Source organism: Solanum tuberosum, unplaced genomic scaffold (genome assembly GCF_000226075.1).
Source record: "Solanum tuberosum cultivar DM 1-3 516 R44 unplaced genomic scaffold, SolTub_3.0 scf00108, whole genome shotgun sequence".
NCBI lineage: Eukaryota > Viridiplantae > Streptophyta > Magnoliopsida > Solanales > Solanaceae > Solanum > Solanum tuberosum.
The window spans coordinates 88,661-102,484 of NW_006239033.1; the positions used below are offsets into that span (position 1 = coordinate 88,661).

The window sequence follows — 13,824 nt, forward strand, 5'->3', positions numbered from 1 at the left end:
GAAACAAAATAAGGAAAGTTTGTTACAGGCACGCGTCTTCGTTCCACGAGACTGACTCACGGACCGTCAATGGATCTACGGTCCGTGAGTCCCTTCCGTCAGCCAGGACTTAGAAAATATATCAATTTCTAAAGATCAGCTTCTCTGAAGCAAACGACGGAACTGCAGTACGGACCGTAGATCAATCTACGATTCGTCAATCCCCTTCCGTAGCTCCACACTTGGAATCTTCAAAAATTAGGTACTGGAACCCTCGCAGTCTCAATCTACGGATTAACTGTACGGCCCGTAGATCAATCTACGAACCGTCAATGGTCACCGTGGTTCCACACTTGGTCAGATTTCCCTGATTTGTCTTCCATGCCTTGGCTTCTAATCTACGACCACCATCTACGGAGCGTCAATGGACCTACGGTCCGTAGATCACCTCCGTAGATTCCCTTTTCTGCACCTCTTTCAACTGTCTCTTTAATTCCGCGTCTGAACATTTTTGCTGCAAAATATGATAAAAACACATAAAAACCAATACAAAAAGGCCCTAGACACACACAACTTGTAAGTGAAATGTATTAGAAACATCGTAAACTCACGATATATCAACCCTCATCACGGTTTCATCTGGAATTCAACCACACTGTCTCTCTTATTAGAATCAACCAAGTTGGTTTCTAACCGAGACAAATGATCCGCCACTTGGTTCTCACACGTCTTTTGATCCTTTACCTCAAAATCAAAATGTTGTGACAACAACACCCACTGAATCAGTCTTGATTTGCATCTTTCTTAGCCATCAAATATATAATGGCAGCATGATCCATGTGCACCACCACTGTAGTTCCCAACAAATATGCTCTGAATTTTTCAAATGCATACACCACAGCTAACAGTTCTTTCTCTGTGAATGTATAATTCTTTTGAGCCACATTCAGTGCCTTACTTGCTTAATAAACCGGATGGAATAACTTCCCTTTTCTTTGACCAAGAACAACCCCCAAAGCAACACCATTATCATCACACATGAATTCAAACGGGATACTCCAATTGGGGGCAATAATGATTGGGACCGACACTAATTTTTCTTTCAAGAACAAAAACTCTTTGAGGCAAGCGTCATCAAAATGGAAGGTAGATTCCTTCTCTAGCAATTTACAAAAAGGGTGAGCTATTTTGGAAAAATCTTTGATAAATCGCCGGTAGAAGCCCGCATGGCTTAGAAAACTCCGGACACCTTTTACCGAAATAGTAGGGGGAGCTTGCCAATGACCTCAACCTTCGCTTGATCCACTTGCATTCCTTCTGCTGAAATTTTATGCCCCAAAACAATTCCCTCTTTTACCATGAAATGACACTTCTCCCAATTTAGAACTAGGTTGGTTTCTACGCACCTTTGTAGTACCTTCCCAAGGTGTTCAATACATGCTTCAAATGAATCACCAACGACTGAAAAATCATCCATGAATATCTCCATTGAGTCTTCTACCATAACTGCAAATATAGAAAACATACATCGTTGGAATGTTGCCGGAGCATTGCACAACCCAAAAGGCATCCTCTTGAAAGCCAAAGTCCCATAGGTACATGTAAAAGTAGTTTTCTCTTGATCTTTCAGTGCAATGGAAATCTGGTTGTATCCGGAATAACCATCCAAAAAGCAGTACAATTCACGCCCCGCAAGTCTATCAAGCATTTGGTCCATAAATGGCATTGTAAAATGATCTTTCTCGTTCCATGCATACTCGCCAATCAGTGACCAGCCTCATAGGTACAAGTTCCCCTTTCTCATTTGGAACCACCGTGATGCCTCCTTTTTTGGTACATATTGTACGAGACTTACCCATTTGCTATCCGCAATAAGGTATACCACACCTACATCTAGCCACTTGATGATTTATTTCTTCACCACTTCTTGCATAGGTGGATTTAGTCTTCTTTGATGATCAGCACTTGGTTTGCATTCACTATCCAATTGGATTTTATGAGTGCAAATCTCGAGGGGAATACCAACAAAATCAGCAATTGTCCATCCTATGGCCTTAATGTATCGCTTTAACACCTCAACAAGCAATTTCACTTGCCACTCAGCAAGTTTGCTGCAATGATGACTGGTAAGGTGTTGTTTTCTCTCAAAAATACATAGTGAAGATGAGATAGGAGCACTTTCAACTCAAGCTTTGGAGGTTCTTCCGTGGATGGTTTAGTGGGGGGGGGGGTACTTTCTCAAATTTTCATATCAATATCGAGCTTAAATGGATTTTTAGAATGGGCACCTAATCCCGATAGAGCATCCATAACTTCATCATACCCCTGAACTTCTTCCTCATTATAATTTGAAAGGACATCAGCAAGGGGTTCACCCATACACATCATTTCACTCACACTAGTTACTGCTTCATCAATCATATCAATTGTTGAGACGACATGAATGTCACTAGGTTGGTTAATTGATTTGCACACATTAAAAGTAACCTCCTCATCATTTACCCAAAACTTTAACTCACCACTTTCAACATCCACAAGAGCTCTTCCGGTTGCCAACAATGGTCTACCTAAAATAATAGGTACTTTGACATCAATCTCACAATCCTAAATAACAAAATCAATCGGAAATATGAACCTATCAACTTTCACCAAAATATCATGAAGTATGCCAATGGGATGCTTAATCGATCAATCAGCCATGAGGAGTCGCATTGTTGTAGACTTAGGTACACCCAATCCAAGTTGTTTGTAAATGGCGTATGACATCAAGTTAATACTAGCCCCCAAATCACATAATGTTTTGGCAAATTGGAGCATTCCAATAGTGCATGGAATAGTAAACACACCCGGATCAACTTTCTTGATAACCACATTGCTTTTCATGATGGTACTACAACTATGAGACACTTCAACTGTTTCAAAATCCATACTCCTCTTCTTGGTTACCAATTCTTTCATGAACTTTGCATAGACGGGCATTTCCAACAACGCTTCCACTAAAGGAAGATTTATTGACAGAGTCTTGAACATGGATATAAATTTCTTGAACTTTGCATCTTCAAACCGCTTTTTGAGTCTTTGAGGAAATGGTGGGTTGATTTTGGGCATCGGTTTTACCAACTTTGAAGAAGAAGAAGCCCCTTCCTTAGGTACTTGCAGTTCCTCGTTGGTGCTTTTCCTTGGACTTTCTTCAACCTCTTTGGGAGTATCATTCTTTGGTGCTTGGTCGGATCCCTCTACATCAATGGCGTCCTCATCTTCTCTACTAGTCATTGCCTCATCGTTCACCTTCACATCACCACCTGCTAATTTCCCACTCTGGGTCAACACCGCTAAGCATCTGTTATGATCAGCCTTTGAATCCACCATATCATCATTTGCACACCTTTATAATGGCTTGGAGTCTAGTTGTGCTGAAAGTTGACTAATTTGACATTCGAGTTGCTTGATATATATATATATATATATATATATATTGAGTACCCCATGCAATCAACAATAAAAAATTTCCATCTATATGAGAATTTGAGTACCTGGACTTCAGCAATGGTAGCCACTGCTTCTTCAGTCTGAGAATCTGCCTCTTTGTCGCTTGCGGCCTGGGCGGCTCGATTCGGCCGAGCCCGTGGGCGAACCTAACGAGTCCAAACAAATTGGATCTTATTGTACCTACTTTCCTTTATAGCACTTCTAGCCTTGAAAAGATAATCTTTCTTAGTTGTCCACTACCTCACTCTTTTTTTTTCCTATCTCAAGGGAGTTCAGTGCACTGTTGTTCGTTTGATGCCGCCGCAGGTGAGTTTTCTGGTCCTCTTTATTTCTTTACTCTTCCTCAATTCGCATATCATGATTGTGTTGTTGTGAATTGTGCATTACCGACTTAAAGTTAAGATTTGATTGATACAACAATTTTAATATTATTAACTATTTTATCAATTCTTGGCTGCTATCAAAAGTTAATAATTGGCAATGATTTCCATTAGAGAATTGGGCAGTATGCATTAGGAATTAGGAATACGTGAATAGTTAGGTCTGCAAAATATTTTTCGTGACCAACTGAGGTTTTATTTTCTTATTATTATATTATGATTTAAGTTTTGATATATTGGTATATGTAATTAAGTAATTATGTGTATTATATTATATAAATACCATTAGATTTATTTTATTGAAGGATTTAAAAATTAATCCTAGACTTGAAATATAGGAAATTGATTAAGATTAGGGGGATTTTTGGGTCACATATAGTAATATGAGCATTGTTAGATTTTGAAATCTTATTGTGATTATTTATTTAAATAGATTTCATTGATTTGGAAGCCCAATGAAAGGGGAAGACTCAAGTCCCGGAGTAATTGTTTGATTGTTTGAGGCAAGAAGATTTCTCGATCCTTGTTAGGTGTATATAATCATGTATTTCTTTGTGGTATGTGTTGGGGAGTAATGAGACTTGGTAATGGGTTAACTTGTTTATAATGAATGATCATAATGAGGAAAAATAGGTAATAAAAGGCAACTTGATTATATATTGATATGTGATGTGTTGAGAATGATTGGAAAGATTTATTGATTCATTGTTGATGTTGTTTTACGAGGATTCTAAATGAGGACGGGTGATGTCACGCCCCGAGGCTACCCCCGGGGAAAAAAACACGGGACCAAGGATCACGTGTGACCCCAAGTTAACCATGAGTTGGCCTATCATAAGCATACTAAAAAAGATTACAGAATAAATATACTATCCGAAAGCTTAAACAGTGATAACTAAAAGTGGGGAATGCCCAATACTGATCTGAATATATAAAAGACTATGATATTCATGGGAAGGCACCATTAAGTAACCAATCCAAGCTAGAGTTCGTTTAGAATAGCTCTTAAATCTTTATTCAACGTAGGATAGAAAACCTTTCAACCTTATGAATCCTTTATGTGAGAATGACCTTTCACAACGACAACAATACTAATGATTTACTCCCAAAGTAAGCTTTAATCATTTATATCAATTCCATAGAAAGAACATGCATATCTTCATAAATTCCTCTTTCATAGTTCATTATCTCATAGTCTAAAAATCATGGATCATGCATATGTTCATGTAATTTAACTTAAAAATCATATAATTACTTCAATTCATGCATAAATAAATAGAAAATGATCAATTTGATCAAGATTGAAAGGAACCATGAAGATTGAGTAAAACCCTAACTTGAATTGAGAATCTACCTTTACAAAATTGGAGATTTTAGGAACCCTATGGAGGAAAGGAATCCATAGGTGAATGATAACATACCTTAACAATCAATGGTGAATTGGAGTTCTTCCAGCCAAACCCTAGCTTTCTCCTTCCTTAGTTCTTGAGGGGAAGTTTGGGGGTGATGGGAATTTAAGAACTTAAAAGAAAGGTTTAGAATGCGTAGTTTTTAGGCTTAAGAGACTTATATAGGGCTTAGGATTAATATCAAAATGACCTAGTTTAGGCATTAATCAATTAGGGAAAAGACTTAAAATCCCCTAAAAATTAACTATCGTCCTGGTCAACTGTAGAAATGATCAAAGATCCTTAATTTGGCCAACTTTTGATGAACATAATCTATGGTTTGGAGGTCCATTTATGGACCGTATAAACCAACCTTTTGACTTTTAATTTCACCAAGTCTAGGACTCACTTACGAGACCTATCTACGACTTATACATAGGATGACAAACAGTACTGGTCAATCGTAGAAAAAGATATTGGGAATTAATTTTACAAAAACTCTAGCCTGGTTCTACGGTTCACTTCCTATGGCCGGTAGGACTTCCTACAGTCCGTAGGTTGGACCCGTAAAACCAGTTCTTAGACAAATTTTTGCACTACCCTTTCTTTCGACTTTCTAACTCCCGAGGTGTTACAATATCTTCCCCTTGGGAACATTCTTCCTCGAATAGGACTCAAGCTGATATGAATAGAGTATGAGAGAAACTAACAACCCATCATGAATTCAATCACATAAATGCACATATCCGAGGAGGAAAATCAACTCCAAGCTAAAACATATTTAAAACATTATTTCATAAGACATACATGCAACTCACACCCTAATGCACATGAACATGGAGAATCACTTCGAGCTAGATCATAAAATTCAAAATTAGATTTTCATGAGCATGCATGCATGAGGAAATATAAGAATGGACCAAAAGAGTGATCCATGAGGAACTAAATACCTCAAGTTAGAGTACAGACAGAGGGAAAGAGATGAGGGTATCGGGACATCATATCGGCCTCGGCCTCCTAACTAGCACCGTCAACTAACTGATTCTTCCACAAATGCTTCACAGAAGCAACTTCTTTGTTTCTCAACTTCTGGACTTTCCCGTCTAAAACCTCAACTGAAACCTCTTCATAAGAAAGATTCTCTTTAACTCCCAAGCTTTCCAAGGGAACAACAATGTCGGATCTCCAACACACTTCTTCAACAAGGAGACAAGGAATACTGGATGCACGAATGTTAAATCATTAGGCAAATCAAGCTCATAGTCAAGTTTACCAATACACCTTAAAATTTGATATTGGCCCACTTAATGAGGACTAAGCTTCCCTTTCTTTCCAAACCTCATTACACCCTTCATGGGTGAAATTTTCAAGTAAACCCAATCATCAACATCAAACTCAAGATCTCTTCTTCTAACATCGGCATATGGATTTTGTTGACTGTGAGCCATTTTCAGCATTTCTCTAATAAGCCAAACTTGCTCAATAGCCTCGTGTACTAATTCGGGACCTATCAAAGCAACCTCACCAACTTCAAACCAACCTATAGGAGATCTACACCTCCAGCCATAAATATCCTCAAATGAAGCCATATCAATGCTTGAATGATAGCTATTATTGTAAGCAAACTCAATCGAAGGAAAATAATAATCCCAATTACCTTTGAAATCAATCACACAAGCCCTCAACATGTCTTCCAAAGTTTGTATAGTACGCTCTTCTTGCCCATCGATTTGAGGATGAAAGGCCGTACTAAGCTTAACACTAATACCAAGGCCCATTTGGAAAGATTCCCAAAATTGAAAAGTGAATTGAGTACCATGATCGGAGATAATGGACAAGGGAACTCCATGAAACCTAATCATTTCTCTCAAATATAACTTAGCATAGTCTTTCGCCGAATAAGAAATTTTGACTGGAATGAAATGAGCCGATGTATTCATATGATCCACAATAACCCAAATCGAGTCATGTTGTCGTCGAGTGCAGGGTAACCCAACAATAAAGTCAATATTAAGATCTTTCCACTTCCAAGTGGGAATGCTAGTATATTGGGATAAGCCTCCTAGCTTTTGATGTTCACCTTTTACTTGTTGGCAATTAGGACACTTAACCATAAATTCTGCAATATCCTTCTTCATCCCATTCCACCAATAGACCTCATGTAAGTCACGATACATCTTGGTAGCTCCCGCGTGAATGGAATATTGAGAACTATGGGATTCCCATAAAATCTTCCTCCTCAAATTGTTAACATTAGGAACACACAAATGACCTTGATACCGAAGCACACCATCTCCCCCTCGGGAGAAAGCCTCGATGGACTTCTAAGCACCGCTCCCTTCAAATAAACCAAAATTAGATCAAGACCGTGCTTGGCTTTCACATTTGACACAAAGGTCGATTCTAAACCATCAAGAACCATAATACCACCTTCATTAGAATCAACTAACTGAACACCCAATCGAGCCAATCTATGAACATCTCGAACTAACTTCATTTTATCATCCTCAACATGAGCAACACTTTCCATTGATAGCTGACTAAGAGCATTTTCCACCACATTAGGTTTACCGGGTTGGTAGAGGAAACTCATGTCATAATCCTTTAGCAACTTAAGCCACCTTCTTTAGCAAAGATTTAGATCCTTTTGCTTGAACACATATTGCAAAATTTACATATTGCAAACTTTTGTGGTCTGTAAAGACATTATATGAACACCATAAAAGTAATGCTTCCAAATCTTTAAGGCAAACACAACCGCCACTTGCTCCAAATCATGGGTAGGATAGTTTTTTCGTGAATCTTATGTTACCGTAAAACATAATCAATAACTTTCCCGTTTTGCATAAGAACAAACCCATCAGACCCTTTCGGTAAAGTCAATACTAGAGTGGAGGTAAGTCTATCTTTCAATTCTTGGAAGTTCTTCTCACACACTTTCAACCATAAGAACATATATTTATTTTTGGTCAATGCAGTCAATTGAGAGGCAATCGTAGAAAACCCTTCAACAAACCTCCTATGATAACTAGCTGAACCCAAGAAACTTCAAGTATCTAAAGGGGACAGGGGTCTAGGCCAACTCTTAGCCGCATCTTTCTTCTTAGGATCTATCTCAATACCTTTACCGGAAGCAATGTGACCAAGAAAAGCCACGAATCTCAACCAAAACTCGCATTTACTAAACTTTGCAAAGAGTTGTTGGTCCTTGGAATTGCAACACAATCCTCAAATGATCGATGTGCTTATCCTCGCTGCTTGAGTAAATCAAGATATCATTGATAAACACAATCACAAACATGTCAAGGTCACTACAACAAATTTGATGATTAGCAACAAATAATTTTGTCACTAGAAACTCAAATTTCGTCACAAAAAGAATTTTGTGATGAAAAATAATTCGTCAGTCATTCGTCCCTAAAGCACGGGTCACTAAATGTATACAGAGACAATTTAGTGTTTCGTCACTAAATAGAAATGTATTAACTACGAAAATATTTTGTGTCCCAAAATGGTTCGTATTTATGACAAATTTGTTCGTCATAAAAATTATTTAAATTTGTAGGTAAAGATATATTTTTGTCACTAAATAGGTTATTATAGCCGACGAAAATGATGTGTCACTAACTACTTAGTTTAATTAGTGACGATGCAATTTGTCACTAATATTTTATGTATTTCGTAGCCATCAAATAATATTTCTTTACTAAAAATTACTTTTTACATACAATTTTTTCGTTGTCCCTAAAGGTAAAAATTAGCGACAACTTTATATTTAAATAATTTTGTAGTTGAAACAATCATGTCGTCACTAAAAATAATTCTTTTGCCGACAAAATAAAATTGTCACTAAAAAAAATCATAAATAAGTAGGCAATTTTTGGGACAAAAACTATTTTTGTCACAGAACATCATACTTCAATGACGAAAATGCTATCGTCTTAAAAAATAATGTATTCGTCACTAATAATTGAGGTTTCGAAGATAAAATATTTCGTCACTAATGACATTTAAACTTGTAGCAATACTATTACAATTTGTATTGAGCTAGGTCTCTGTAAAATTAAAAATTTATTTAAAAAATTAAAATTATTAAATAATACAAATATATTAAACTTAATAGCAATGGAAGTAATTTTTTTTAATAATGAGCATCATACACTATACAAATTAAAATTAACAACATACACTATATAGAGAGAAGTTAGAGTTTACAAATAATTACAAGACAATAATAGAAATTAAATAATATACAAAACCCAAATTAAATAAAATTAGCTTGTCTAGTGTTTTCCCCTCCTATGGAGCTCTCCATATCTTGAACTTGTGTTCAAACCTGCTGAAAGATATCAAAAGAGTATTCAATCAGTAAGAACCGTTCCAAACTAAACACAAATTTTGATTTGAATAATTGCCAGGGAAATCCAAAGAAGTTGCAAGAGAAGCAAAAAAAAACAAATTTTAACACGTAAAGTGTAGTTTCTTTTCTCTACTGATGACTTCTGTTTGCACAGAGAAAATAGCTAATGTTAGCTTCTCATAGACCAATGGATAAAATACCTTGATGGCATGAAAAGGAGATTTCCTTTGGCATTTACAACATCCCATCTATGTTGTTCCAGCAAATATCTTTGCAAGGCCATGTAGTTGAACTGCAACATTAGAATCAACTTCACCTTGCATAGCTTGCCGTTTAACAATGTTTTCTTCTTCAAGAACATCTTCGTCATCTGGTATAATACTATCCAAGGCTGGCACTGAACCTGTGCAGCTACAAACACTACCCTCTGAACACAAAATGAACAGCCTTAAAGTTTTGCCACAGTACGATCAAAATTCGATATTAAGGTACTGATAAATTTTGGTTATCTTTCACCTTATTTCCACTTTTGCCTGTCCAGTAACCAGGATTCAAGAAGTAGAATGCTGACTTTCTTACACCAGAAATATTCTGAATTGTGTTATCCAAGTAAATAGCAAGAACAAACCACAGAAAGAATGTTTACACGAGCCATATGTAAATCTCGTTCTATTAACACTCCAACTAATATTATTAACACAATACACTCAAACTAATATTATTAACACAAGAGACAATCCATAAAATCTGAAAATTACCACCGATTTCATGCTTAAAAAAACACATTTTAGCGATTAAGAAATAAGGGACACAGTTTCACTAATTCACAGAGAAATTAAATAGTAAATCGAACAAGAAAACAAACCAAGGTGAATCTGAGAAGATCCGTCTTTAGTAGACTAGAACTTCAACTTCACTGGAGTTCTTGCTACCTTGTTTGTTTCGCCGGAGCTTCTGGCTTTCGCCGGAGTTGTTGATGTTGCTGTTTGTTCCACCGGACTGCTAGCCGGAGCAGTTGTTGCTGCTGGTCCTGGTGGTGTCTCTCCTAGCTGCTGGTTGGAGCTGGTGTCGTCGCCGGCTGCTGTTGCTGCTTCGCTGAAAACGAGAGGGGAAAAGGAGGAGCATCAGCCTTGCTGCTTTGCTCGCTGCGCCGCCTTCCTCGCCAGCTGCTGGCTGTTGTCGGTTGCTGCCGCTAGTCGGAGCTGGTGTTATTTCTCGCCTAAAAGAGAAGGGAGGGAAAGAGGAGAGAGAGCGACGGGGAGTGGAGAGAGGAAACTCTCATCGGTGATGGATGGTCTCGCCGGAGGAGCCACGTGAGAGAAGAGGGGCTGGCGGCGCTGATCTTCAAGGGAGCAGAGGAAGAGTGAAAATGAATATTCATTAGGGTATGGGTCTTAATGTTGGAATAGGAAAAAATGGTATTAGATCTCCACCTTTGGATTAGAATAGATGAACGCTTAGGATTAAAAGTTGGGATGATTTAATAAGATGGGTGGATGAGATTAAAGATGAGATTTCAAGAATTGAACTGCAATGGCTATAATTGCAATGCATAAAGGCTTCAATTGAAATGAATTTAATTAGGGAAGGCTAGAATTGAAATAATTTTGAATAGATTAGGCTATTATTTAAATTATTTTGAGAAAGATTTAGGAAATGCTATCCAATTAATAATATACTACACATATTATAATATTTTCATACAAATTTAACACAATTAAATTTTAAAATATTTGAGTAAAATAATTATTTCAAGGTTCAATTTAATAATAAAATAATTTTTATAAATCATGCATACTGAAATATATAATTTTTAGACAAAATCAATTAAAATTTTAAACTCGAAATATGTTTTAAAAATACATACTTAATCGAATAGCACTTCCGAAAGGGTTATAGGTCGATCAAAATTGGGTGTCAACAAGCGTTATTTACAGACGTGTTTGAGAAGAGAGAAAGAATGGATCGGAGGCGGATGATATGGACGATCAAGATTTGATCTCAGCCTTTGGTTTGAATAATATGGACGATCAAGATTTGATCTTGTAGTTGATTTAGATAAGCGAATATTACGAGTTTTAAAATCTTAATCAATTAAAGGATGAGGTTTTGAGAATTGAATTGAAACAGATAGGCTATAATTGAAAAGTGTTGAAATGCTATAATTGAAATAAGCAAATGGCCATAATTGACATGAAATTGAATATTAAAGGCTGGAGTTGAAATAGAATTGGATAGGAAGAGGGCTATAAATTAAATAAATTGAATAAAAGAGGTTATGATTTAAATGATTTAAGGGGAGATTAAGGAAATGTTATTCAATTAATAAAATACTACATATATTAAAGTATTGTCATATAAATTAAACACACCTAAATTTAAAAACATTTAAATAATGTAGTTATTTCGAGTTTAACTAGCGATAAATATAATAATTTAAATAATTTAAAAACATTTAAATAAAGTAGTTATTTCGAGTTTAACTATCAATAAATATAATAATTTAATAATAATAATTGATAATTTTGTAAATTAGCGATACTATAATATATAATTTTAGACAAAATCGATTAAGATTTTAAAACTCGTAATATGTTTTAAAATTACGTATTTAATCGAATAAGTCGATCTAAATTGGGTGTCAACAATATATATATATATTTTTTAAATATAAATAATTTTATATAAATATTAGTTTAACATTGTAAATTTTAAGTGGTGTTGATTAAATTAATTTAAAACTTTTAATCTAAATATTTATATTTCTGTGTAGTAAATCTTTTCTAAGATAAGATCTATAGATGTAATTGTATGTAGTAAATGATCCGTTATGGGTAAAATAAATACATACAAATATAATCAATATTGTAAATTTTAAATTGTTTTAATTTAAAAAAATTGGTGCGAGGCCAAGAACTCTGAAATAACTCCTAATTTAGTGAGAGTTACTAGAAAATACTCCCTCTGTTCTTTTTTACTTGTCAATTTTTGACTTGACACGCATATTAAGAAAAACAATAATTGATATAGTGAATTTATCATTTTACCACTTTTAATTGATAGAATCTTAAACATATTTACTCAATAAATTTTTCAAAGATATTAACTCAATGTTATATAAAATTGAGGGTATAATAGGGAGAAATTTTTATATTTAACTATGAAATTATTATACTTCATTTGTCACATGTAGTCATAAACAAGCGTAGCCAAAGACTATTATATTTAGCTATGAAATTTTTTCCGTCACAAATAGTTAAATTATTTAGCTACAAATTTTAAGTCGTCGTTATTTAATCATTGCATATTTAATGACAAAACTATGTTGTCACTACATCACACATTGATTAGAGACAATAAAATTATCATCACTAATTGCTTATAGTATTAGTGACAAAAACTAAGGTCACAATTAAATATAAAATTTTGTGGCTAAAGCTTACAATATTTAATGACGAACTCTAATTTATCGCTATTTCAACAAAAAAAATTGTGACAAAGCCTTTTTGTGTCCAAAATTGTAACTAATTTTAAGACAAATAATAGTTTGTCACAAATTGGATACATTATTAGTGACAAAATAATTTGTCACTAATAAATTAAAATTTGTCGCTAATGGTACTTAATAAATTGCACCAAATTATATTTTGGTGGGAAACTCAACTAGACGAAATTTTGCTACAAAATTTTAATTATCGATAAATATAATAATTTAATAAAAATAAAATAATTTACAATAATCAACAACTTAAATAAATAAATATATATATATATTATTTTATTTTATTTTTTAAAAACATATTATAATTTTGTTAATTCTCAAAATTTCTCATGTGCAACATAAATTGTGACACAGAGTGTAACACATTTATTTTAAAAAATTACATTACTTAAAAAACATTATAAATCACAATAATTAACAACTTAAAATATTTTTAAATCATATTAAAATATGGTTGACTCTCAAAGTTTCTCATGTGCCACGTAAATTAGGACAAAGTGAGTAACATATTATTTGAAAATTACGTTAAAAGTACTATAAATTACAGTAATAACATCTTAAAATATTTAAAAATCATATCAAAATTTGATTAGGTCTTTTAATTCTATTTGTACCGCATAAATTGAAATTAAAAGAGTAATATATATTGGGCCGGTGCTTTGGTTCTAGTATCTAGTGATAAAATATTTGTAAACTTATCGAGGCTTTTGATGATTTGGGAACTTT

General features: G+C 34.6%; 1 protein-coding gene and 1 long non-coding RNA gene across 2 annotated transcripts; both read right to left on the reverse strand.

The window, feature by feature from the left end:
* Window positions 1-761: 761 nt before the first annotated feature.
* LOC107060970 (RNA-directed DNA polymerase homolog) lies at window positions 762-1,838 on the reverse strand. Its single transcript, XM_015309606.1, has 3 exons — window positions 1,737-1,838; window positions 1,386-1,621; window positions 762-852 (listed from the first exon to the last, which is right to left on the reverse strand). The coding sequence occupies exons 1-3, from the start codon at window positions 1,836-1,838 to the stop codon at window positions 762-764; spliced, it is 429 nt and encodes a 142-aa protein (XP_015165092.1).
* Window positions 1,839-9,393: 7,555 nt separating this feature from the next.
* On the reverse strand, window positions 9,394-10,976 carry LOC102590884 (uncharacterized). The gene is made up of 2 exons (XR_001473674.1): window positions 9,797-10,976; window positions 9,394-9,575 (listed from the first exon to the last, which is right to left on the reverse strand). It is a non-coding gene; the product is annotated as an uncharacterized lncRNA (long non-coding RNA).
* Window positions 10,977-13,824: the final 2,848 nt, after the last annotated feature.